General features: G+C 45.8%; 1 protein-coding gene across 1 annotated transcript in view; it reads right to left on the bottom strand.

The window, feature by feature from the left end:
* The window catches only part of LOC119176615 (atrial natriuretic peptide receptor 1), a 64274-nt gene extending 38683 nt beyond the window's left edge, over positions 1-25591 (bottom strand). Inside the window, exons 1-7 of the mRNA XM_037427975.2 lie at positions 25259-25591; positions 5947-6246; positions 4519-4746; positions 3244-3384; positions 1804-1938; positions 1591-1726; positions 775-866 (exon numbers count right to left, since the gene is read on the bottom strand). Coding sequence (XP_037283872.2) covers positions 775-866; positions 1591-1726; positions 1804-1938; positions 3244-3384; positions 4519-4746; positions 5947-6246; positions 25259-25591 — 1365 coding nt within the window. The remainder of the gene's footprint in view (positions 1-774; positions 867-1590; positions 1727-1803; positions 1939-3243; positions 3385-4518; positions 4747-5946; positions 6247-25258) is intronic.
* Between the last annotated feature and the right edge of the window lie 442 nt (positions 25592-26033).

Genomic DNA, 26033 nt, shown 5'->3' on the forward strand with positions numbered 1-26033 from the left:
AAGGAAGATAGAGCAGAGAGATAGGACAGAGAGCAAACTTACAACCAATTTCATTGCACAGATGACGGGAATATATGCGCCATCGTTTGCCCTTTCTTCTGTGCGTGATGTATTCGCTCTTTTGACCGTAAATATATTCCCGCCATTTGTACAATAAAATTGGTTTTAAGTGCGCGCTCTGTTCTATCTCTCTGCACTATCTTCCTTCTGAAACGTTTCCTGCGCACTAAGAAAGTATATTTTTTTCAAAATACAACTGAGACGCTTATTCGTGTTCATCTGTAACTCTGAGTACGTTTCGTGCGTCATTTGTGCGTACAAAATGTGGGGTACGCTTCGATCTGCTTGCCATGCTTCACATGACCTTCTAATTTGTTGCTATCGCGTTCATTGCTATGCCTTTGTGGCAAAGCTGTTACGTTTTTTTGTATTTATCGTGCTGATTTATATGGGAAACCTGTACAACTACTCCTACATGTTTTTTTTTTTTACTACGCGAGTGCTTGTCCATAGAGCAACTCAGTACCCTGGTTTTCTAGGGCTGAATTGCTGTATAGTTCTGTGTCTTGAAAAACAGTTTTTTTATCCCAATAACATTGCACGAAGAATGAGAAGTTGCCAGAGGCCATTTTACAGCTTTTTTTACAGAATACAGAGCAGTACGTTTTTTCTCAGTACTATGTTGTTGTTTTTCTGCAAACCATTTAAAAAGTAAAAACTGATCCTGAGTTCCCTTCGCGCACGCTAGTGCATTCAAAACGTAACGCATCATACCCGCATTTCGAGTGTGGTAGGGTCGAGAGCCTTCAGCGCGTATTCAGCGATGCGGTCTCCGTTGGCATTGAAGTGAATTTTGCCCGTCAGTCCTGCATCATAATGCAACGGTAAGTAGTTAACTTTGTCCATAACTTTGTCCATACTCGGCAAACTTACTAATAAGTGAAACACGCACAAACACACAAACACACGCACACAGGAACACAAACACAAAACAGAATCATGCAATGCTGACGGAAGAGCGAAGGTATCCTATCATACGGCTTTCTTATCGCGGATTGAATGGAAATGCAAGTGGTTTGAAAGAAAGTGGTGAATATAAAATACACAGCGTGTTGAATATCTAGCTTTTTTCATGCTCGAAGCAAAAGTAGTGCTAAGTATCTGGGAAAGAACTTTTGCATAAAACCACGGCATAGCTTCCTCGAAATTGTGGGACATTGAGACGGTGTTATCTCGATGTGACAAATAACTACATGCTAGAATGTCGTATTAACATGATTTATTTTTCTGTCACTAGAGAAAGTTTTTCAGCTCATAAGGACTTGAATTTAATAATGTCTCCTGGCCCTGTGATCCATATGCCCAATTTGAAAGGTCCAGGACTAATAGGAAAGACATAATTCTTATCCATTTAAGAGGCTCAGCTGCTTGTTTAGGTTACCTCAAGTGTCCGAATGAATTATAAAACCGAGTGCATTAGCCGACGCTTTGGGCGAGGCCTTCGCACTGCGTCTTTACAGAAAACTCGAGATTGTCACTTCTCTATCGGTCGAAGAGCGTCGGGCCTTTCAGGTACTAGTTGTTCCTTACCGTATCGCGTGCTGTTCATGATGAGGTCGATAAGTGCGCGGCCGTCCATAGGGTCTCCCCCGTTGGCGAGCGTCTCATTCAGCGCCCATGCATACAGCTGGATACAGTCGTAAAATCCCGCGATAAGCACGTTCACCTGCAAAACACGACTCGTGTCGGGGAATGTCGTTGAACTGGTGGACCATCCCACTCTCTTGCGATGGTTTCACTCACGATGGAGTCCTCTATTGTGGTGTTGAACTCTTTCCTCGAGTTACGCACCACCTGTCGCACAAATTGCTTGTACTCTGGACTGGTTGGGATCTTCAGTGACAAAATCATCAGAGCTTCGTACATCCTGCGGACTTCCTGCGTACGCAACAAGGACCGGTGCCAAGAACCAAGGGTTATTAGGCGTCTATATACATAGCTCAGTGTTCAGTGGTTGGCGTAAGAACCGATGCACTTTGCCTTAAACGTTCAGTAGCTGAACCACAGCGAACCTTCACAGCGACTCAATTTCTCTCACGTGTCTTTCAGGTGCACATCATTTCGGACACATACAGATCAGTTCAACCGCTGAAAGTAGTCCAGTCTGGGTGTAATTATGAAAGATGTCGCCGGTAAAGGCAATGAAAGGGAAAATATACGAATACAAGAAAAGACGCGGGGTCATGTCCTGCCACGCCTGCGTCCATTTATGGCAAAAAAAGGAAAACATTACTCCATCTCCCCCAAAAGGGTACCATGTGTATAGATGCGAAGCAGCGGGCGCTAACGCTTACACTGGCGGTGGTGTTGACGCTGGCGCTCATCGTGGCGTTTCGCAGGAGAGTAACCTGGGGAGGCGCTAAGCATGCAGTGGTGAACCGGTCTTCCCTGCTTGAGCATGCCAATCGCTACTGATGGGCAATTGGAGACAGGAGACTGATTGGACACAGAGACCCTCATTCTGCTCTTAGTTAACGCGCAGGCTGCGAATTTTTATTGTTCAACGACGCACAGAAGAAATCTCCCACCGGCACTACCTTGGAGGTCAAGATCCAGTGCCGGTATATATACGGGGTGTCCAGTGACTGGTTGTGCAGCGTGAGCAATCAGTTTTTCTTTAATCGAGAAAGTTGCTGTAAGACGCAGCCTGTGTAGGTGTTGCGAGATGAGAGAGGACGGAGAGTAGGAAAGGAGTGGGCGTGCATGCGCAATGGGTGTGTAAGCGCCATGTGGAGGGATACCTAAAGGGCAGAAAGCGGCGAGTGAGCCTTGACTAGCAGACGCTGCCTGCGTCGGCGTTGCGAGGTAATAGAAGAGGGTGGGGGGAGCGTAGGAGAGGAGAAGTGGACGCACATGCGCAATGGAGGTGTAGACGCAACTGGGAGGGATGCCTAGAGGAGAGAGAGGGGGAGCAAACGTAGACGAGCAGATGCTGGCTGCGTCGGCGTTACGAGGCGAGAGAGGGGGACAAGGAAAGAGGGAGAGGGGTGCAAATGCACTGTAGGGTGGTCTCGCCGCACACTGCATTGAGCTAGATCATAAGACGCTTCGCATCTAAAAAAAAAGGTATCAGGTATCGGCAGAAAATTTTCTCAACTTCCCACCAATAGACGATGGAATCAAACGCATTCCTTGTTATGATGAACAACCGTAGCATACTGACAGTATTGTAGAAGTACTGACCATGTTCCTGGAGTCCCCTTCCTTGTACCAAGAGAACTCTCCAAAGTAACGCTCGTTCTTGTACGGTTCGGCCGTGAGGAAGGCGAAGTGACCATCGTGCATGCCCAGGTCGTGTGCGTCAAGCAGCAGCTGCCGAATTACCTGTTGACATTGCGACAGCAGGAACACCATTTACGGGAAAACTCAAAGAAAACACGAACAATGCATGCGACAGTGCAGATGTCTCAGGTAAATCTCTTTGAATGCTTTCCATACGTTTACCGATGGTCATATGACCTAGTTGCTTTTAGCATAGAGTTTCCCACAATACTTACTAGAGGGTACTCTGGCGCTAGTGTCTATGGGAGCTGCAACGCACGGCGCTTCAGCGAGCATGGGAATATTGGGTAGTACACGTATTTGTCTAATCTTCGTATTTGTGGCCTACTTCTGGCTCCGTGTGTGTTCGTGTGGCTTGAAGTTGTTTTCTCCCGAAACAAAATTCAGCAAATGTTCAGCGATTGCGCTTCACCACCCTATTTTCTCGAATTACCTTTCCAAATTGGGTCACGAAGTTCAAAAGGGTTTCATTTTTCTTTCAAAACAAAACCGAAACACAGCAGTAAACGAAGCCGTAAGTACGATTCGCCGCCCGCAAGTACGAATACTAGGCAAATGTGTGTACTACCCATCATTCCCATGGTCGCTGAACGATCGCAGCGCCAGAGTGACCTCTAGTTAATTTTGGGGAACTCTATGGCTTTTAGTAACCGGAGCAAGCTTGGAGGCTTGGCAAATTTGTGCGTACATATCGCCCTTTGCCTACCTGACATATTTCCGTCCGTTTATTTAACTGGCTTAGATTTGTTTGCAGAGAAACTTGCTTGATGCAGGAGAACCGTGGCATAGTCTGTTGGTTTGTCAGAAACAAATACTTAGAATACAAAAGAAGGAACAAACACTAAGGCAGGATCAGCGCTATACATTCGAACGCTGTTGGCGTAGTGGCATGCGTTCCTTCCGTCATCATTCTGTTTCAACTGGAAAGAGTTGATCATGATGAATAAGGTTGAAAAAAAAAAAACAGCAGTTGGAGAGTACGGGCGTTATAAGCTTGGCTGAGACATCTGCTTATTTGACGGAGACCTCTTGATCAAATAAGTGTGGAAGGATTATTATCAAAAGCGATGTTAAGTCATTACAGCCGCAGTGAATTGTTTTAAGATGGTCTAATTTTTTGCTTCTGCGAGCTCCCTTTTGAACTATGCGTTCAGAACAGTATTGAGTACTAAGTACCTCTCCATCGCCAGCCAACAGGAAGACCCTCGCATACGAGCGGCCTTCGACCAGCAGCGAGGTGTAGTTGACGGACGAGCGGCTAGAATCGAAGTCACGGAAGACGGCACGCACTCCCGTGTCAGGGTCGGCGAACAGGCCTTCGAGAGCACGTCGCAGCTGCCGGAAGAAGGACTGTGAACTGTCCGATAGCACCACTAGATGCCGCCAGCCGAAATGGCGCAACACCTGCACGCACGCGGTAAGCGTCAACTTTATCGCGGTTTGTCCAGGGTCTGGGCAGGTTAGCTTCATAATCCATCTGCCCATCTATACAGTATTCTGTCAGGTCATTTCATTCACAACAGTTTTATGCGGAACAATTTGCTTCTGTTGTATACAGTACACTCATCTCTCTCAGATAGATGCTACGTTTGATTGTTAAAGTTAATGAAGAGCAGATAACCGATAGAGTTTCCAGGCTGTTCGTAAAGAGACTATTCTCTCTGCGTTTATCTACACGCAAAGTACAGAACATAACACATGGAAACTTCACTTGAGCGAACCTCGAGGAACACCTGAAAAAAGTTCGCTGAACTGGAATAGCAATGGTGCAACATGTTATCAGGAGTAAAATGAAACATTAGTTGTTGAAATTAAACTGGAATCCTTCTATTCGCAGTGCCGCCTATTTGAATGTGAATTTCCGCTTATTTAGAATGCTTGGGAGAATGTATTAATCTTTTGGTTCACTTGAGTAATAAGGACTGCAGCGGTCAAGAATTGACTCACTGTTTTCTATAGATCTCATACGCCTTCTCCGTCACAGCACTCTGCTGGGCAGTTAACGACTTCTCTTTTTGTATGCACATCAGTGCACATATAGCGGAAATTCTCGGTGCTTTCTCTACAATGGCTATCTTTTTACTCCTCCCATTCTTCTTCGTGAGGTAGGACTGTCGCTACAATGTATTCTGCAGAAAGAATGGCGCATGCCTTCAACACGAGGGTCACAGGTGACAGTGTACAAAACGCAAAGCGCTGTCTGTATCCAGCCTTTCAGACAATGTCTGATCAATATTACGTAAAAAAACATTGAATGGTGTAATATGTTCGTTCAAGTGTAATGCGTCCTGCACGTATTTCATAAAACTTAAATGCGTTAATATTGGGTCCAATGGGGCTTCGGCGGGGGATTCAAACAGAGTTCCTATAACCGAATGCTTCGTTTGACAGACGTTCTTTCAAGAGGTATTTTACTGCAGCTGCAAGGCCGTGAAGCATGCAAGCAGGAACATGCTAGTGTACTCGGCAACTCGCTCAAAGCACCTCATTTTGAGGCTGCGTGCCGAAGCCGCGAAGCTATGGTTGCTTTTCGCAGCTTATCTCTACAAAAAAAAAAATAATAAAGCTGAAATGGTCAAATAGCTGAGCGTGCCTTGAGCGTACCTGGAGGAAGGCGTCCCGCAGCGCGTTGATGGTGAGCGCGAGGCGCACCAGCGTGCCGTAAATGGTTCGGTCCTCGAACTGCGCTCCAACCCCGGCAGCCGTGCACACCGGCACGTTCCAGTGCGAGGCCAGTCGTCCCACAGAGTCCACGGCCATTGAGCAGCCGGGACCCACGAAGGCCGCCACACCACCGCCCAGGTATTCTTCGGCCGCATAGTTGCCCGCGTAGTTGTTTATGCACGATGTGTAGCCGCGTCGGCCGATCAGTTCGAACGCAATGTGCGGGTACAACTTGCGGACCTGCAGCGAAAGCGCCGCCATCAAGAACGAGGCCAGCTGCTGGCCTAAATTTGGCTGAAGGCCAGGATGCCTGTTGAAACGTCAAGAAAAAGTGCCTTTGTTTTTTTGTTTTCTCAGCGGGATATCAGAGTTTGTTTTGAAACCTGGCTTAATGAGGCCCGTTATAGCATAGGTCGGTACTGCGAGAGAATTCTCGTTCATACACACTCACCCCAATTTTTTTTAGGCTTCGAACTCACGCTTGGTCATACTCTCGTTCATACTCTCGACACGGCACTCACATTCGTAAGAACTTACTTAAGCTCATACTCATATGCACTGTACGCGCACTCCGAGCTACTCACTCGCGCTCTTACTCACGTGTACTCATACCCTTACGTTCTCGCTCACGTTCATGCTCTCATATACTCACACTCACTCACGGTAACTCACGCTCATTAGTACTCACTCTCATTTACTTACACTCATTAATACTCACTCACGTTCAATCTCGCACCTACTAACACTCATTAGTACTCACGCTCATACTCACGTTTACTCAGATACATACGTGCTGCACTCACGTTCACACTCATATGTACTCACACACATACGTACTCACTCACGTTCACTCGCACTGGCACCTACTCACTCACTTCCAATAGCATATCTACTCACGCTCATAGGAGCTCACTCGCGTTTGTATACTCACGTGTGCTCACACATGATGGTATTCACTCATGCTCATACATCAACTCACAATCATAGGGGCACACTCACGTTCACACTCATGTCTACTCACTCACTTTTTTATGAAGTCTATTCATCTCACAGGCACTCACTCTACTTCAAACTCATGCACTTTACATACGTTCATTGTCATATCTTTTCACGCTCATGGTAATCACTCACGTTCAGCACATGTTTTCCGGCCCTTGTTTAATTTAATTACGCCACTCACACTGACCATCGGCCGGAACCCACTCGCGTCAATCATCCTCACAGTTACTGACACGTGTTCAAACTCACGACTACTCACTCTCCGGTACTCAATGACGCTCATACTCACTCGCGTTCACCTCACACTCAGATGCACTAATGTTATCAGTAAAGGTTACAGCTGTCCACAGATACTCGCGTTCAAAAGTCCACTCAATTCCTTCAATCACACACTCACACTCAGCCCACTCAACTTCAACGATTCCCAATCTCCTCTGTACCCATTTTTATTCGCACTCGCAGGCCTTCACTCATGCTTGGTCACGACCACTCACCCACGCTGGATGTCAGTCACGTCCGACTGGACTCCGAAATTCGACTCTCCAATAGGTAAAACTGAGGAAGTGCGTAGCACGGACCAGGCGTAGCCTAGAATTATCGGTAGGAGCACACGTGCTCAATACCTTGACTTCTCTAAAAAAAAAACTATTTCATCACTTATTTTTGGTAAAACACCACTTACAGGGGGGGGGAGGGAGGTGCTAGGGCACTTCCTTTGACTGCGAGCCTGGCACGGGCACCCAGCGATTCCCGTTTATCGAACTGTCGGTGAAATAACTATCTGAGGTAAGCATGTGTGGTTTCCCCGGCCCGAATAGTCTTGTTAGGGAAGATTCCCAAACTCGGTGTGCGGCATGCGTGCTCCTTTTCGCTACGCTTTGTCGACTCCCTGCTTGTTACGGCAGGTGAGATACGTGTAGTTTGCAGTGAAGTCCGTCAGGCTGGTTCCCCCTTCAGATGTTAGGACGAAGGCGCCGGTAGGGGGAACACTCGCCAAATGTGCGATTGCTCATCCTAGCGGTGACACTAAGGTTCGTACTCACCCTACGTACACTCATAAGTACTTATGTTCATATTCACATCAGGAACTCATCGACGTTAATGCGTGTACTCCCACTGATGGACAGTCACTCATTATCACCCTCAGTTACTCAATTTTAACTCATAGGCAGCCATGGTCATACTCACGTGTACTCACTTCATTCACGTTTACACTTACGCCTACTCACATTAATGGGCACTCACTGCCCCACCATGGTGGTCTATAGCTGCTGGCCCGCAGGTCGCGGGATCGAATCCCGGCTGTGGCGGCTGCATTTTCGATGGAGGCGAAAATGTTGTAGGCCCGTGTGCTCAGATTTGGGTGCACGCTAAAGAACCCCAGGTGGTAGGAATTTCCGGTGCCCTCCACTACGGCGTCTCTCATAATCATATGGTGGTTTTGGGACGTTAACCCTCACATATCGATCAATCATGGGCATTCACTCACATTTACACTTCATTTACAAGCACCCATGGTCATACTCACGCGTAGAGACCTCATTCACGTTCATACGCTCACTCGTACTAATAGATATTCACTCCCGTGTGCATTCGCTTCTCACATTCACAGGTGCTAACGTTCATGCCTCTATTTACACTCTTGACTACGCCGTCACACTCATGGCTACGCACTAACACCCACACCCATGTCCATTCACATACTAAAACACGTTCATATACTCAAGCCCGCTCATATTCATGAGTACTCACTCACTTTCGTACTCATGGCTAATCATACTCGTAAGTACTCACTCACATTCGCACTGACGCCTATTTACGCTCGCTGGTACCCCATCGCGTTCCTACCCATGCTTTCCCACGCTCATTAGGGCCCACTGGCGTTCGTACTCACGCCTAATAACACTCATCGATCCTCACTCACGTTCATATTCATGCCTACTCGCACCTCTTAGCACTTACTAGTGTTCGTGCTGATGCATACTCACATTAATTGGCACTCACACCCGTTCATACTCACGGCTATTCCCACTGATGAGTATTCACTAATTTTAATACTCACGCCTGCTCACACCCGTGAGTACTCGCTCACGCTCACACACCTGATTTTTAAGTGAGCATGAATGAGAGTGAGGGAGTGTACTCATGAGTGAGTATGCTGAACTATAGGTTCCAGTGATAAATCACACATCAAGGATTTGGTGAGAATAAAAATACAGGAGCCCATTCGTTTCCGGGAAAATGGGGGAGAAGCGACGCTTGACGGGCGCTGCGTTCCTGCCCTGCTCTTCTTTCTTTCTTTCTTTCTTTCTTTCTTTCTTTCTTTCTTTCTTTCTTTCTTTCTTTCTTTCTTTCTTTCTTTCTTTCTTTCTTTCTTTCTTTCTTTCTTTCTTTCTTTTTCTTGCTTTCTTTCTTTTTTTCTTCCTTCCTTTCTTGCCTTCTTTTCCTTTCTTTTTTTTCTTTACTTCTTTTTGTTTATTGCACGATGCCCCCTCCTTACTTTTTTCCCGCCTCCGCATAAGTGCTTAACAGCGCAATAATTCAGATGCAACAGGCAACCGCGACGGTCATGCGTTCGTATACCACCAAAACTAAAATGTAGCAACGTGAAATGACAAGTCACCTCGAAAAGATATATAATTTCCATATCAGAAATGGCCGATGGCTGACGAGCCCACAACCGAGAGAGGGCACCACTTATTTAAAAAAAAAAAGAGCGTGCACGTGACCGGCGAACCTTCGAGGTTTCACCCGCACCAGTTTTTTTTTTTTCGCCACCAACTCCCTCCCCACCAAAACCTGTGACTCATAACGTGCTTCGCATCAATCATTTTCACATTGGGTGTTTCTAATAGAGTGACCATGATCCAGCTGAGGTTAAGATACGTTAATGAGATGGTTTTCTTGCCCGAGAACAATTGATTTTTTCACTTTGTGCTCACGCAGGTTTCATTAATTACTGTAATATGTAATTAATGAATCTTGACTTTATTTTTTTCACAACAGTTCGAATGTTTAGCTTGCTACTATCACCTCAACGCTGAACTTATTGCTGGCAATTACCGATGCCATCAATGCAGCAAGACCACGTTGTGCCGAGTCACAACCGATTAAGCGAAAGTTTCGTTTCGTTTGAAGAAGTATAACATACGCTGACACCCTTAGCTACTACAAAGGGATGCACTAATTTTCATCGACTCGTTCGTCAATGATACAGGCTCAGATCAGCCACAAAGTCGCAACCCTTGCTTAGGATCCTACGCCACACAATACGCGTGAAAAGGAGCTCTTCTTAATACTAGCACGATAAACACATGACACTTGTAACCGTTGCTCTGTACCGCGATCTAGACTGAATGAATATCTAGATGCGTGGACATGAACAACATCGTATAATTCAAGCAGATTTTGTACATTGTTTTCAGGAGACTTCGCTGACACTTGCTTACATAGTGAAGGAAAGATGTGTAATTTTAAGGGCTTGTTTTCTTTGTTAGACACATTATTATTGAGAACTAACAGACAGTGATGCCAAGGAAAGTATAGGGGATGTTATTAGAAGTAACTGTTATTTAAAGTTGAAAAAAAAAAGAAAAGTGGGCGAAAAGAAAACCTGCCACCTTCTAGTTTTAGTCCGATGCTGTACCTCTGAGCTAGGGTGGCGGTCATCCCACCATCCAATATATAGGGTGCATATGTGTGTTCAAACGTGGGAGCTTGAACCTGCTCCACTTGTTGCCACTATAAGTATGGAGCCCTCTTTCTTGCCTGTTGGCATCCCGTGGTATGGGATGTTATGACAAGTTCTTATATTTGAAGGTCGCGCTGGTTTGGTTCCTGCTGGTGGCAAATTCTCTTTTGTCCACTTTTATTTCTTCACATTACCCTTATAATAACATCTCCTATATATTTGTTGACATGATTGTGTGTTAGTTCTCATTAATATTGACACGCGTAGGGTTGCATAATGAAGTTGCAGACGCCCTAAGGCAAGTGCGTCACAATCGTTTCTGAGCCCGACACACTTCAACCTCTTCTATGGCTAGAAGCGTCCTCTAGTCGACACTGGTACCAAAATGTACGTAACAATAACTCCCGGCGGCAAAAGCACCGTCTCGTTGCATCGGATCGGTGAACGTGACGTAGGGCTTCAGGCGGGAAACACGCACAGTCTCAGTAGCTGGTGAGGTGGACTAAGTTTGGGAGTTAGCGGCGAGATCTTGTGACTTCGGTAACTCGGCGAAGAACTCGGTGAGGCCCGACGTAGCGCGGCAGGAGTTTTTCACTCAAGCAAACGCGACGCGAAGGCAGCCAGAGCAAGACCAGGGAGCCAGGCCCTTGTCTAATATTGTCTACATTATATATTCCTGTTGACGCTTACGTGAAAAAAACATTATGATCAAACATAAAAAACTATAGACTTTTCCGAATACCAGATAGCTTGTGGCAATGCCAGTTGGGAGTCGTTTGAAAATATATCAATCTTTCCGAAATCTTCAAGTTACACAATATCCACACTTACACCACACAGGTGAATAATAAAGCAAACAATACTATTTTATGCATCCGCGTCGATGTCAAAGCGGACTTGTGAGAATAACGCCGTTATTTTATATGCATCTTCAGTGAGTCCATCAGTGCGCAGTACACACAGGCGCTTGTGAATTTCGCCTGTGATAAGCCAAGCATAAGTTCTGATAACATTAGAGCTCAACGTCAACTTTAATCTTAGTTCAACAGGCAACAAAATTAAGCGCCACGCCTGAGGGAAGTTTTAAATGATTAAAGTAGCGTCCAAATGCAAGCGATTGATTGGGCTCAAAAGTGCAAGGCTGCTGTCTTTGGCCTTGCTCCCGCATCCCTGAGGTTGAGAAACAAACCTTCTACTTCGATATGAGTCGCGCGGCATAGTAGTGCTATTTCGTCGGACGCGAAGTGAAAGATTCTGTACATTGGGCTTCGGTTACTTTTTTACACGAACACTCGTTGTTTTATTGGGTTTCACCTCTCGCGGAGCGGATGCGCAGTCATTGAAAAGTTGTATATAGTGCCCCTGCGGGTTAGTCTTTCACGGTAATCGCAACTTCTAGGTCAAGCTCCATTGTCCCGTCGTGTAGCGTCTTGCGCGGATCCTGCGCGGGGGGCATCAAACGGTGGCCCCTCAGGGCCCCAGCAATTACCTCGACCGTAAATCAGCCGCACAGCGGCAATGGGGCTCACGAGGATTGCCGTCGCCGCCACGGATATTGGCTCATCCCGATGCCGGGGGGCGGCCGCGCGCAGCGCTGGGACCCGGCTTAAGGCGGCCATATTTCTCCTGATCCACCGTGCTCGGGCCCCGTTATTTTTAGGAGGTCGCTCATTCTGCTTGCATGAGCCTCGGTGACTTGTTCGAGGATCGGTCGCGTACCTTGCCCATGCATGCGGACCCGATCATTGCCAAAGGCTCCGGACCGGCTCTTGCACAAGCCTGATTTATGTTAAGAATTCGCTCACCACATTCACTAAGTCTTTTCGTGGCGGACTCGATAATATAAAATATACGTAAGGTGCGTCTGCCTCGAATCATGCTAGGGGCCGTCATTTGAGTGACAGTTCAGCCGATAAGCCAGGAAGGAAATAAATGATTACAAAGATCAGGAGTGCTAACGGGGTATTTCGGCTGCATGGTTTTAGCGTTTACCTCCCGTCTCGTGATAGATGCCGTAAAAGCGGGCAGCCGTAAAAGCGGGCAGCCGATCCCCACTCGCGCTCCACGCGGGGAGCACGACGAAACTCCCGCTCAGCTTCTGAGCGCTCCTGGGAGGAGGCCACGTGGACGGCGAGAACGACAACCCTTTCCGTCGACGCCCACGTGCTTCGTGCGGAGACAAGTGTCGGTCCATGCATGGCTGTCGCCTTATCGCTGTTGATGTTTCGACGATAGTTATAGCGTGAAAACAGAACGGCGACAAAGAGACAAGAAGGACACGAGCGCTACTTTGTCATAGTTCAGTTCTCGCGCTATAACTATCGTCATGTCATACCAACTAGCCCAAACTGCCTCCCTTCTATGATGTTTCGAGGGGCCTTGCAAGAACAGCCACCCCTGTCCTTACTTTAATTGGCCGGGGTGCATGCAGTCGCGGAAAAATCAAACAGCAAATTAGGTGTCGCTAGTGATAAATTGAAAGCACTATGTCGGACCGATAATTATGTCCTTGCCGAAGGTAGTTAAAGTGTCAAATTGGGAATGCAAGCCGGAGCCATGCTGACGGTAAGCAAGCTGCCGGAAGCAAGAAGGTGAACCCCAACTTGTTCGTAGTCATTGTCCATGACGACACAAGCATGCAGCGTCTATACATTGTGTGCCACTGAGCAGTCTGTGTTGAATGTTTTACAATAGTGCACATGTGTCTCCTATGGCATTGCAGCGATGACGAGAGAAGCTGTTTGGCATTGTAAGATGAGCTTTTCTTTTGACATTATCACAGATCATCGCGGAAGCGGTATAGAATTTCCACCGATGCTAATAGTAATATTAGCCGGGCTTTTACGTCTCAAAACAAGATACATTTACGAGGAATGCCGTGGTAAATGGCTGCGAAAATTGTGACCATCTCGTGCTTTTTAACTTGCACTGACATCGCGTAGTCCACGGCAGAATTGTATGCAGAAAGTTTTTTGCTGTGGGAGGGGAGGCAAATGGTCATTTCGCGTCGTGTATACATCACGAAAAAAATTCAGAGGGGGGGGAGCATTGTTTCGAAGCGCCCCCCCCCCTGGCCAGGGTCCTGGTACACGGTCCTCTACCATTTCGCCTCTATCGAAATGTAAGCCTCGCGACCTGGATCGAACACGCAACCCTTGGGGCAGCAGCCGAGCATCGTAGCCACTACTTCACCGTAGTGGATGGTGCAAAATTTAATGCAGGGAAAATGAACAAATCATTGCCAAATACAAAAGCTGTTTTTCAATTTCATTTTGTTATAAAAGACCGCAACATATATAGGCGCACATCACTATGGCAAAAAAAAATTGAAATGACGGGAATATTGGTAATTATTCGTTGTTTGTACGTTAAGCTACCTTTCATTGCACATACATGTTAAAATATTTGTGGGGTGTTTACCGACCCAAAAACTCGATATGATTATGAGGGACGCCGCAGTAGAGGGCTCCGGAAATTTTGGCCACCCGGGGCTCTTTAATATGCGACCCAAATTTGAGCACATGGGCTTACAGAATTTTCGCCTCTATCGAAAATGCTGTAGGCCCCTGTGCTCAGCCCCCGCTGCCAGGATTCGATCGCGCGACCTGCGCGTCAGCAGCCGAGTACCTTAGCCACTAGACCACAAAAACGCATTCATTGTACGTATTTGCAAAGGATGCGTGTGTATGTGCAAAAAATTAAGGAAGAATGTGTAATGGTTTGCGTGATTTAGGATTCTTGTACCATGGTACTGTGCGCCCAGATAAGAAGTGGTTTTTCAATAAAAATATAAATTGGACAGCTTTCGTGCTCGCCCATGTTTTGTTCCTTTTGTGCGCCTTCAACTAATAAGTTTTCTGTTATGCATCCCTAAGAACTCACCCATGGGTTTGTTCTTACGAACACTTTGCTACACGCCGTTGCTACGCGGTGAAGCGGCCGTGCTCCACGAAACAAACCTGAGTGCCATGTGGGAACGCATCAGAATGCCAGCGAAGCACCATAATTAACGAGGAATAAAATGTACGACAAGTGCCGAAGTTCACCTGCAGGGCTCATGAAATCGTATAATCGTAATACTTCTGAAGCTCATATGGCAAAATCATTACAACGAGGTAGCATGACGACGTACAGACAAGGGCTCCCGTCGATGAGAGTAAACAGGACGCTTAGTTGTTTCGTTGGGACGATCACTAATGAAAGTGTAATATAATATTGATTAAAAAACTCTACTTTATTATCCATGTATCATCGGCAATTCTTTCGCCTCAGAGAGTGCCTTTTCGTCACTCAGATCAGCATTATGACTGTTGGCTGTCCGAATGCCATGGAGCCGATCGAGAAATCAGGCGCGCAGTGAAAACAAAAAAAAAAAAAACGTGACAAGCACGAGCACGAATACAAGCAATACACCACACTAATAGTGCCTTCATTGTCTTCATCTTGGTTTTTATTAATTGTTTTTGTTGTTTCTTGCTTCTTCAACACCTTTTATAGAACTAGCCAGTCGGCTTAACGTATAGCGCGGCACCTTTTTACGACCAGAAATATATATTATGCGAGATAAATTTGGTTCCTCACTTGCTGTGTTTTTTTTTCTACGCCCTTTGTTCTCCTGCAATGCTTCGTGTCAGGCATTATCCCGGCTGAATCGACCGATCAATCTACTTCCACGTTATTCTGAATAGCGAAAAACTTTACTGGGGACAGATCAAGAAGGAGGGAAAATGAGAAAAGAAGGAAAATAAAACCGCTAGGACAGCGCGAAACGCGCAGAACAGACACAGCAAAAGCTGGAAGAGTGGCCCTTCGGAGCCCTTTCTAAACACTGTTTGGGCAAATGGTAGAAGCGCACTTGCAGGGTACCCACTACACCATAAAAAATAATATGTTTTGTGTAGTAAGCCAAAATTCATTATGCTATCCTTCGTCATTCTTCGGAGAAGCGTGATATCTGCTACACACTTGCAAGGAATTTAGTGCAAATTTTTTGAATAGGTGAAAAAGAAAGAACAAGCCTTAGTAATAAGTTGGAGCATTGGACGACCCGCACGTTACGCAACTCGCATTTCGTGACACCTCGTTGTTCATTTGCTCTTTTCTGAAACGCTTTATTACTCATCTGAACGAGATTCCTTTGCTGGCATCAAGCCTGCCTAAGGGAAGTTTGCAACGGAGTTTCAAGCAGCGGCATGGCTCTGCAGTAGAATACGGGGCTGGCACACAGGGGACTTGGGTTCGAATCTCGCTGTATTAATAAATGTTCTTATTTGCTAGGTTTTTTTTATTTCGTGTGATAGTGGTTACGGACACCGGCGGCGGCGGACAACTACAGCGTATGCAACCCTCGTTGTGATCTAATGACAGCTTTCGCTGTAAAAGGCACACGCGCTTTTATGTCTTTGCCCTTGGTAAAGTTTCGAGCTACCTAGAAGGATGAATCATACCAACTATAGCTAAAAAAAAAAAAAAACGTTAAGTTACTCCTATGTGGTAATGTTCGTCGCCATTGTTTGTAAAGCGCTGCTTTTCAAAAAAAAATGTATAGTTATCAACTAATGCTGGCGTTTTGAGTGCCAAGACGACAATGCGATTAGGAGGCTCACCGCAGTGGCGAAGACCTGGACAATTTCAATCCCCTGAGATTCTTTAACGTGTGCCTAAATCCATAGGCAGAATCTTTAACGTGTGCATAAATCTCTGCATTTTGATGCCATCAATACATGGCCCCGAATACGAAGTGAATACCTCCGAGCTCTCAAAATCAAATGAGCAGTAAACTTTCATGTAATAGATGTGAAATGATAAAGGCGCTCCAATGAACGACACAACCTCACTTTCTTCAAGACGATAGTCTTTCTTGGGGACCTTCGACGCCAGATTTTTAGTCTGTCTGCCTGTCTTTTTGTCTGTACATTTGTCTGTTTGTCTGCAGTAACAATACTCCTAACGGCATCAAACGATTCCTCAATTGGCCAATCCCATCCGCAGCACCCACCAATATGCGATAGTCAAATAAAAACAATTATTGTGCATATCTGAGGTACCATAGCAACGCGTCGATGTTTTATATGTGTAACTTTATACTAGAAAAGGCACACATAAGTAATTCTAAGGATCATAGCGTTTATCACGCTGCGCTGACAGTGCAACGCGATGCTCAAAAAGGCAAGTATTTCCAAAGCTTTGCTAAGACGACACGGAGGTGGCACCTGCCCGTCGCTTTGCGTTCTACAACTTATCGCCTCCGAGACAGGCGCGCATCTTTCTCCATGGGTGCTTACGCCTTCCTTCCTTTTCGAAGATAACTGACAGATGGCGCTCGTCTCTAACGTGCCTGGATGCGCTCGTTCGCCTTCGCGGCACGGATCAAGACTCTCTAACGCAGCGCTGCCCCGTCGTGTTGGACTAGTGGCTAAGGTACTCGGCTGCTGACCCGCAGGTCGCAGGACCAAATCGCAGCTGCGGCGGCTGCATTTTCGATGGAGGCGGAAATGCTGTAGGACCATGTGCTCAGATATGGGTGCACGTTAAAGAACCCCAGGTGGTCGAAATTTCCGGAGCCCTCCACTACGGCGTCTCTCATAATCATATGGTGGTTTTGGGACGGTAAACCGCACGTATCAATCAATCAATCAATCAATCAATCAATCAATCAATCAATCAATCAATCAATCAATCAATCAATCAATCAATCAGTCTAACGCAGCGCTTCCAGAATACCATTCACTGATTTTCTCGCACAGAACATCAGATAAACGTTTTTGTTCACTCTCTGCACACGCAAGACTTTTGTCTTTCGACGACATTTGCAGTGAAACATGCAGATACGTGGCCAATTTTTTTTTTCTATTCATCAGTATATAATCATGATCACGGCGAGCGTCTTCTTCTATCGAAGGGTTGGTCAGGTGGCTCTGCCCAGTAGAAGCCGTCGAGGACATGACTGGGCTGCTGCTTTACAAAAGCTTCAAGCTCACTTGTTCTCGATAGCCTAATTGTTTTCGCTTCGTATTCAATTAGAGCCTCCAATTTTCACTGCTCTGTGCAGTGACTAGGTCGCTTTTAGAGGTTTCTTTTTCTTCTTTTTTTTGAACAGCGCAGGCAGAAACGGGGAATGGAGCGCGTCATATGTTTCTTGTACGCAACATCAACGCAATTCAAACTCCGCGAACAGATACCGCACTGTTTCCATTAGCTAGCTTAGCTGAAGGATCGAGAAAAGCCTCTTAACAGCGCTCATAGTATAAGAAGAAATTTTATAATCTGTTCGTTGTTTTACGTCGCAAAGCGGAACAGCGTGGCAAAATGCTGAGCGTTGGATTACTCTTGATCACTTAAAAATTTTTCCAGCCTGAACCTAAATCGAAGTGCATGTACTCTTTTTTTTTCTTTTGCACCCTGTCTTGTTTAATGCGCTCACCGTAACGAAGGAATCTAGGCTGGAATCTTTAGAGCACAACACCGTAATCACTATACAACACTACTGCAGTGTATTGATGAGTGATTGTTGGACTGTTTGATTTGTAATAAATAGCAGAAGATGGCTTGAGGGAGCAAAACAGACGGTAAAGAGAGACGGTGACAGTCAGGTGGCGCCGCGCAATCATCTTCGCTTCTCTGTTTTGTTCCTGTTCTCTGGCGGCGTTGTTGCAAGCTGACTGAATGCTTCATCAATTAGGTCGCTGAACAGAAGTGACCATAGGGCCTTGGGACACACTATAGTAGAGTGTTGTGCTTCGCTCTTGATGAAGGAGAGTTGCGTGACCGTTTTTGCATTTTTCACTTCATAAAAACAGTGTGTTAGCGGACTTATTGGTGGGAATCTATGGTGATTATTGTTTTAGCGCGAGACGACACCACAAGAATGAACGACAGGACAAAGCGCGACTTTTAACTGACATCATTTATTGCGTGTCTCCACTTTTTTTATATGAAGCAGAACCGGAAAGACACGCGTAGAATACACAATGTGCAGTAACCACTAACCATAACTTAAAAAAGACCTGTGCACTCATGATAGCGCATTAAGAAGAAAACATTCAGTGCCAAACAAGGGTGAGGAAGGAACACTAATGCCCTCCTAACCCAACAACTGAATGAAAAAAAACGTTCTCATATTTTCCGGATGGTGGTGTCACGGTTCCTTTTTAAAACAGTGGTCAGTCTAAGAAAGGCTTGACAATGGCACTTCTTGCATTGTTGAACTAAATCGTAGCCAATAAGTCGGCAGGGAACGCTCATGTTCTTTAGTGCGCTCACTAACACATCGGGCTGCCTGACCCACATGCACTTTGCCACAATATATATATATAAGGGAAAAAATAACCAGCCGTGGGCTGGTTATTTTTTCATCCACTTTTCTTTCTTCTTATTTACATTCCATTGGTCCTAATAACTTCCCCTGTGCATTCCTTGGCATTACTGTCTGTTAGATCTCATATATATATATATATATATATATATATATATATATATATATATATATATATATATATATATATATATATATATATATATATATATATATATATATATATATATATATATATATATGGGTGTGTGTGTGTAACGCGAGTCATTATTGGGTGCATATATTGACATATATTTCATTAGAATTGTTATGTGTTCTTAATGAGCTGCCACTCTTTCTAATGCAGCAAATTCAGTTAGTTTGTATTGGCCCCTTAGCAAAACAATGCAATTGAGGGACTAAACTTCAAAAATGTTTTCTCCACTTCAAAAATGACTTCAATTGAAGTTTCTGTGAACAAAGTCGCTATGATTGTCATTCGTATGTACTTGTCTCCCGATTCTTTCTTGGACCACCTAAGGCCTCAACTTAAAGTGACGTTTTTGTAAAGTTTGGGATGTTATTGTGAAGCTTATGCACCACACACCAGTCAAACAAATATATTTGTAATAGATATGTGGAGTTTAGAGTCCCAAAACCACCATATGAATATGAGATACGACGTAGAGGAGGGCTCCGGAAATTTCGACCACCTGGGCTTCTTTTTCGTGCACCCAAATCTGAGCACACCGGCCTACAACATTTTCGCCTCCATCGAAAATGCAGCCGCTGCAGCCGGGATCCGATCCCGCGACCTGCGGATCAGCAGCCGAGTACCTTAGCCACTAGACCACCGCGGCGCGGGGCTTGTAGTTCTTTGAGAATTTCAACCGATGAATAAACGCACTTCGCTGATCTGCAGACCATTTCACACAAATGCGCTTTTTTTTGTTCCAGGTCAAGATACCGGCTGTTTAATTATGGTAAGAAAAAGAAAATGAGAAGCGAAAACAAATAAAACAAGACAGCCATTTTGGGATAATATCAATTGTATGTGGTTTGTAATCTTTTTAATGAGCCGCAAGTTTCTTGTATTCTCACTAAGTACAAACAATCAGTATTGATTAAGCAACACTCCATTCAGTAATTAACTTCAGTACCATACTCTTAATATGAGGTTTCCGGGGTGCATTTTCAATGATTACCACTAACTATTTGAGATGCACCACCTATATTTTTGGTGTTATTTTCTGTTGTAAAAGAAAACAAGTTGCAAATCGAAAAAGGCGGCCAGCCACTTGCACTGCCTCTATAGGCGTAGAAAAGAATAAAAATAAAGTTACAGCTTTGCCACAAAGGCGAAGCAATAAACGCGATAGCAACAAATTGGAAGGTTACGCGAAGAATGGAAAGCAGATCGAAACGCTCCCCGCGTTTCTCACGCATAAATGAAGTACGCAACGTACTTACAGGTACAGATGAACGTGAAAAACTTATGATTTGATATGTAAGGTTGAACGTCCCAAAATCACCATATGATTATGAGAGACGCCATAGTGGAGGGCTCCGGGAATTTCGACCACCTGGGGTTCTTTAACGTGGACCCAAATCTGAGCACACGGGCCTACAACATCTTCGCCTCCGTCGGAAATGCAGCCGCCGCAGCCGGGATGCGATCCCGCGACCAGCGGGTCAGCAGCCGAGTACCTTAGCCACTAGACCACCGCGGCGGGGCTCGAAAAACTTTTGACAAACGGCACAGAACCCACAAAATGTGCATTGCCGCTGGATACCTAGCTGTGTCTCAAGAAGCTTTCTCGGTGTCCATGTATGTATACTCGTGCGCATGTTGTGAAGCGCAGTTCGCGACTGTGGCAGGAATGACTGCACAAAATCAGTTTTCCTGAAAAGGCAAAGCGATGATTGCGATAGCGACAAATTGCTATGTTATACAAATTGAGGCTGGCAGACAACTCATTCAGATCCGATCTCACGTAACTCTACAAAACGTTGGTGTAAGAGTACACGGTTGCTCCAGGCATACGTACACCCTTGGCATCGTTTTTTTCGTGTTGAGAGCGCAGCCCGTACAAGCTCCCGCCTGCTGTGGGGGCACAAGGAGCGCGCTGATCGCTGCCGCGATAGCGCGGCAACCATAAGCGCTGCTGCCCCTCCCCGCCCCCTTGTTCGCTCACGAGATAAGCGCGCACGCAGATGACCGTGGCCGGAAAGGTGATGTTCGCTCAAGACTGTCCATATAATTGCTATCGCAATAAAGAGCTACGCGAAAGGCAACACGCCGTGTATAATTGCAGGCGTTTCAAGATGTGTTCGACGAACGTTCGGTTTACATGATGACTGTAAAGTTGATAATTACTGGGTTTGAAAAAGAAGCACAACCAACAACTAGTATAATTATTAATATTAAAAACTCTGATGTAATTTTTAGGAGGGTGCTAAGAGCATACAGTTGGTTTCATCTAGGTCGAAGGTTTTCCAGAGACGATATGCAGCCAACTAATGTCGAACATCGTTGCATGATCGTTTTGTTAAGCAACGATAATAAGAAGTCATTTAACCCTGCGTATGGTTGATAAAATTCTAAATGAAGCGTCAGAAGTGTATTTTGCACAATAATTAAATATGCAAGATAATGATCCCTTTTACCCACTGGAAAACTGCGAAATTGTGTGAACATAATGAGATCCCACACCCACAGTTTATGCTTTACGCGTTTAGGTTAGGTTCGTCGGTGAAGAAATAGCAACCGAAGATATTGTTTTCATAAGGGGAGTGCATAACCTGTGGATTTATTTCCGGTGTCCCATCCAAGGCCTAATTTATCTCCCTTTAGGCATGTACGTCCCGCTAATGGTGTTGCCTTGTTAAAGCACTCACAACGCGAATGGTTTTTTTTTTACTTTTACACGTGCCGACTCCTGAGTGGAACAGGGAACGCAGTGACACTTGCTTCCAAAAAGTGGCCATTTATGAAATAGTAGTCGCGCGAAGGAGTTCACGTGAGAGCACAGTAATAAGCGGGCAGAGCAAACGCGTGTAAAATTGCGCCGTGGTGGGTCCATTGTGTGCTGCTATTATGTTTGACGTTAGAGACAGGAGTATACAACATTTTTTTTCTAGCCACTATAGCAAAGTTTTACTGATGTATTGTTCAAGAAAGCCTGAATATTTTACAATAAATGTCTTCCTTAATTGCTCCAAGGTACTGTACTGTGATGTACGTGACACTCCATGCCATATGCTATAAGGACGCGTAAGTAAGCCTGGCACCGTATATACGTTATTCGGCAATATACGAAGGCAGTGGGAGGCCAGACTGTCAGACCCGCATCCGAGTTAAGAATCAGCGCAGCCTGATCGAACGGTTGTGATAGGTAGCCATAGACTGAGGTTGAATCAAGCCACCCACCTATAGAGCCCTCACCACGGCGTTTGCTTGGAAGAAACGTTTGTTCTCGTCTCCTCGTCCTTGTTACGGTCCTACCCACCACTGGTAATGGTGCTCGAAGGTCGCGGAATGGAACCCCTGCCGTGACAGCCGCATTTTCAACGGAAGCAAAAATGCTTGAGGCCCACGCACTTGAATTAATTTGCATGTTGAAGAACCCCTGGTGGTCCAAAATGTCCGGTGCCTTCCACTACGGCGTCTCTCAGAATGATATCGTGCTTTTGAGACGTAAAAGCTCATCGAATTTTACTATCTAATGTAACTAACAAAACATGGCTAAATGCCGGCTGCACATTTTAGCAGCTTCTAACTAAAAGCTTGGTTCAACTTCAAAATAATTGTGACAACACTGCCACGGCCAACACACCTGTGGATCGCGCTTACCACACCTTCTCTGCGAGCATTTAGGTTTTGTGGTTCCTGCATTTTCGAAGGTGAAAGACATATATGTCTTCTGCGAATGTGACGTTGAGCAAAAAAAAAAAACACATAAATCCACCAGCATCTTCTCACGGTGAGAACTCGAGTAAAAGCGTCGCAGAGTGGGGGGGGGGGGGTATCGTGTGAGTGTTGTATAATTGGGTATGATTTGGGAATTCTTAATTGTTATTTGGTCTTTATTATTATTATTTATTGAATGAAGGAGAAGCGTCGCCTTCAACGTCAAGCTTAGCCAAGCAAAGACGCCCTTGACTGAATTCTCGATCCAGTGCCTACATATACAGGGTGGCCAGTCAAAGGTTGTGGAGCGCGAGCAGTCGTGTTTTTATTATTTTTTTTTTCTACCAGACGCTGCCTGCGTTCGTCTTGCGAAACGAGAGGGGGAAGGGGAGCGAGAGTTTTTCAGGTGCCTTCCTGGCCCAGCACGAAACTCGGGCATGTGCGTCTCTGCACAACACGCTAGGATGCGGCACGACACGCGAGACACGATCGTGCACAGTGGGGGTGTGGACGCCACCTCCACCGACGCCGAAGCAGGACATCGTGCGACTAAGAAGAAATGCTCCGCATTCAAAAGAGGCACTTCCTACAAAACTCAGGTCATTACTCGGCCACCTGGAGCATCACGTGCCTTTCGTCTTTTCAGCGTTCGCGTGACTAGAAAATAAGAAAGAAGCGGTGTTCACGTGATAGAAAGGGCGTGTTGAAATAGAAACACTGTATAGCTTTCTCCCCCGAGGTGAATGCGTAACAGGGAGTCTGGAATTTTGAATGCGATAGCGTTGAAGAGCCCTTTTTGCAGAAATTCCGGCGTCTTTGGTTGTGAGCGAAAAATCATCATCTTGTGCGTGACCGGAAAACCGAGAAAGATGCAAATGAAATCAATAATAAAACTTTCTCGGTCTGAACGAGGATCGAACCCAGACCGTTTCCGTATCAAGCAGGTGTTTTCCCACCCGCCTCTGCTTTGAAATATTTACAAAATACCTTCCTCTCCGTGAGAGTGCAGTAATAATAACGTTCATACTTTACAAACACATACATGCTGTATACAGGGCTTACAATAAAACAGGCAATATCGCTGTAATGTTGCTTGGTACAAGCATAAATTTATACAGGGCGCCTGAACAAGGGACTATCATACTGACTTCGTGGTTTGAAGACGACCACCCATTGAAAAAGGCACGCACGTTGCTGCGTGTATACCACCAAGATCACGTAGTGGGCGCAAAAACATTTCACGCGCATAAGTGCTCGTGGTTTGAAGGATGCCACCCATTACACAGAACGCAGTGGTATGCGCAAGTTTCACTTACACAAGCCACTGTCAACTTTATCGAATGCATTGTAGTAATGCACAATTTAAAGTTCCCGAGTAACTTCATACAATAAACAGTATGCATTATGTGGCTGAAGTATAAGTCAGTCACATAGTGCATACATAATGCATATGTGCTGGTGACTGGGTGTCGGTATCGCGTGCAAGTTTTTTTCCCCAGAGAGGGAAAACGAAAACAAAGCCATGCGAAGGTAGGAAAGGTTCAGAAACACAGCAATAAGTGATGTTAGAACTTGAATGAAACGTAAGGTGTATTACGTAAACGAAAATTGCATAACTACGTAAAACTGACACAGAGCTTTTCTCCTGTGACAACTCCTTCGAACATTATCCGCACCACAGTTACATAAGCAGTGTCTCAGTACTACCCGATTCGTGGAAGAACGTCTTGAGTTAAAACATCTCGTGATGGCTCTGAAGGGCTGAAAAAAAGTTACCGGCAACATCATGTGTATTACTGAATGCCAAAGAAGTTTTTACCAGCATCAAGACAGCTATAAATCAGTTACAAGAAAAATACGAGATGCCAGCAGCGAAAGCCGATATAAAGTCTGGCGACAATGTCACGAGGCCATAACAAATGATGAAGTGTCGGGGCTACGGATTGAAAAAGTACAGTGCCCAAGTACGTGAGGACGATACTGACTTGTAACACACTTTTGGGATGAAATATAACTCAATAAGTGTTAAGGATAAAAACATCGATGCAGCTAACATAAATGCTGATATTGTTGAGAGCGTAACCTCTGTCATCTGAAACATATTTCAGCAGTTCCCAGGCAGAACAGCTCCTTGTATGTTAGTGCAATAAACGGTGCCTTCACGCACTATTATATTGCACTAACAAACAAAGATTGCACTCGCAGATAAGTTATACATGAACAAGCACTGTTAATTTTTTTCCTCTGCTAAACCAGGACAAGATATCTGGACAAACTCCAGAGACGGGGTGTTGGTGTCAAGACTGACCGAAGGGGCTTCACCGTCTGAGGGTATAGAGGCCCCGAGTGCTCTGTGTACCTTGGCGATGGCAATGTCAAGCGCTGGTTTGGCGATGCGGTAGTCGAAGCTGCGCGTGAGGTCTTTGCTCAGAATGAAGGTGGCCATGATCTTGGCCAGGAAGCGTCCCTCGGCGTCCACGAAGCGCGAGTCCCAGCGGGTCCGGTTGCGGGCCGGCTCGCCGCCAAGCTCGAGCTCGACGTAGTCCGGCGTAGCCGGGCTATCTTCCTCGGGCAGCGCCGCGGCCGATAGCAGCACTGCGGCCACGAGAGCCCAGCCGCGCATCGTGCCCGACTGGCGTCCGCGGCACGCGCTCGGTGTGACAGACACAGCGCCGCCGCCGCTGACGGGCATCCCCGTGCGCATCCCTCCTCTCCCCGGCTGCCTTTCTTCTTTCTGTTGGCGGCCACCTTTCTGCTTGTTCGCCCTTCTCTTTTTTCATCTGCCCTTTTAATGTTCCCGTCTGCGCGTGCGCTTCTAGAGTGCGCGCACCGGTGGTCGACATAAGGGCGCCGCGCGGACGCTCCTGGGCGCAGTATCCTCCTCCACGCTCCCTTTCACGTCTTCTTTTGACTTTCGGAGACATATCTGAGCGAGCGCCGTTGCCCGGACGAAATTGGGGACCTGTTGCTACTTGCGCGGACGGCGCACCGTGCGCCGTTATTGCCCGTCGTCTTCTCCTGGAGCTGCCGTTGTCTTTGAAATCGGACTGCGCCTGAGGCTTTTCTACAAACTTTTCCTGTTTTTTTTCACGCTTCCTAATTTTTTCCAATTTGCAATTTCTAGGCAAATGAAA

Source organism: Rhipicephalus microplus, chromosome X, assembly GCF_043290135.1.
Source record: "Rhipicephalus microplus isolate Deutch F79 chromosome X, USDA_Rmic, whole genome shotgun sequence".
Classification (NCBI taxonomy): Eukaryota; Metazoa; Arthropoda; class Arachnida; order Ixodida; family Ixodidae; genus Rhipicephalus; species Rhipicephalus microplus.